The sequence below is a fragment of the Etheostoma spectabile genome, chromosome 9 (genome assembly GCF_008692095.1).
Source record: "Etheostoma spectabile isolate EspeVRDwgs_2016 chromosome 9, UIUC_Espe_1.0, whole genome shotgun sequence".
Classification (NCBI taxonomy): Eukaryota; Metazoa; Chordata; class Actinopteri; order Perciformes; family Percidae; genus Etheostoma; species Etheostoma spectabile.
Genome location: NC_045741.1, coordinates 3,835,510 through 3,836,115, shown reverse-complemented (window position 1 = coordinate 3,836,115; position 606 = coordinate 3,835,510). Strand labels below are relative to the sequence as shown.

Sequence of the window (606 nt, the reverse complement as noted above, 5' to 3'; positions counted from 1 at the left end):
ACCACACTCCAGAATTTACAAGGACCCAACAGTTCTAGTAGTTCCCTCCAGAGCAAGACTTCAGCCTCCAAAATGACCATACAGTTAAAAACAGACCTTATAACCCTCGTGAAGGATTCACTGCAGGACTGTTTTAGTTTTACCTAAGGTGGTTTACCTGAGGTGTTCCCTAACAAAGTGGATTTGAAAGGCAGTGGTCACTCAGTCACACAGGTTGTGTCGTCCATGTACACGCAGGAGATTTCTTCAGTGGTGAAATCCCTCCTGCTGACCTCTACGTTCTGGCCAGAATCCTTCATGACTGGCCTGAAGAGAAGTGCCTCACACTGCTGAGGAAGATCTATGACACGTGCAAACCAGGTGAGTGGTTGTAAAGGGGGGGGGTTTGAGATCTCCACCTATCTTGCGAGACAGTTTGTTTCATCACTGGGGAAAAAAAATTCGAAACCGTGTTTTTTTTAATAAACCAGCTAGCGGATCAAGGAGAGATTCCTACGATTTGAGACAAAAATGAAATTGCGCTGAAACCATGCAGGAACTCATAGTGCAACTGTCATTTATTGTTAAATTATTATTGTAATTGTGTGTTAGGTGACTTAGGTTTAC

General features: G+C 43.6%; 1 protein-coding gene across 1 annotated transcript in view; it reads left to right on the top strand.

Annotated features, from left to right (window-relative positions):
- Positions 1-606, top strand: part of asmt2 (acetylserotonin O-methyltransferase 2) — a 14,445-nt gene that overhangs the window by 10,166 nt on the left and 3,673 nt on the right. Inside the window, exon 8 of the mRNA XM_032526523.1 lies at positions 238-360. Within this exon, the coding sequence (XP_032382414.1) occupies positions 238-360 (123 nt within the window). The remainder of the gene's footprint in view (positions 1-237; positions 361-606) is intronic.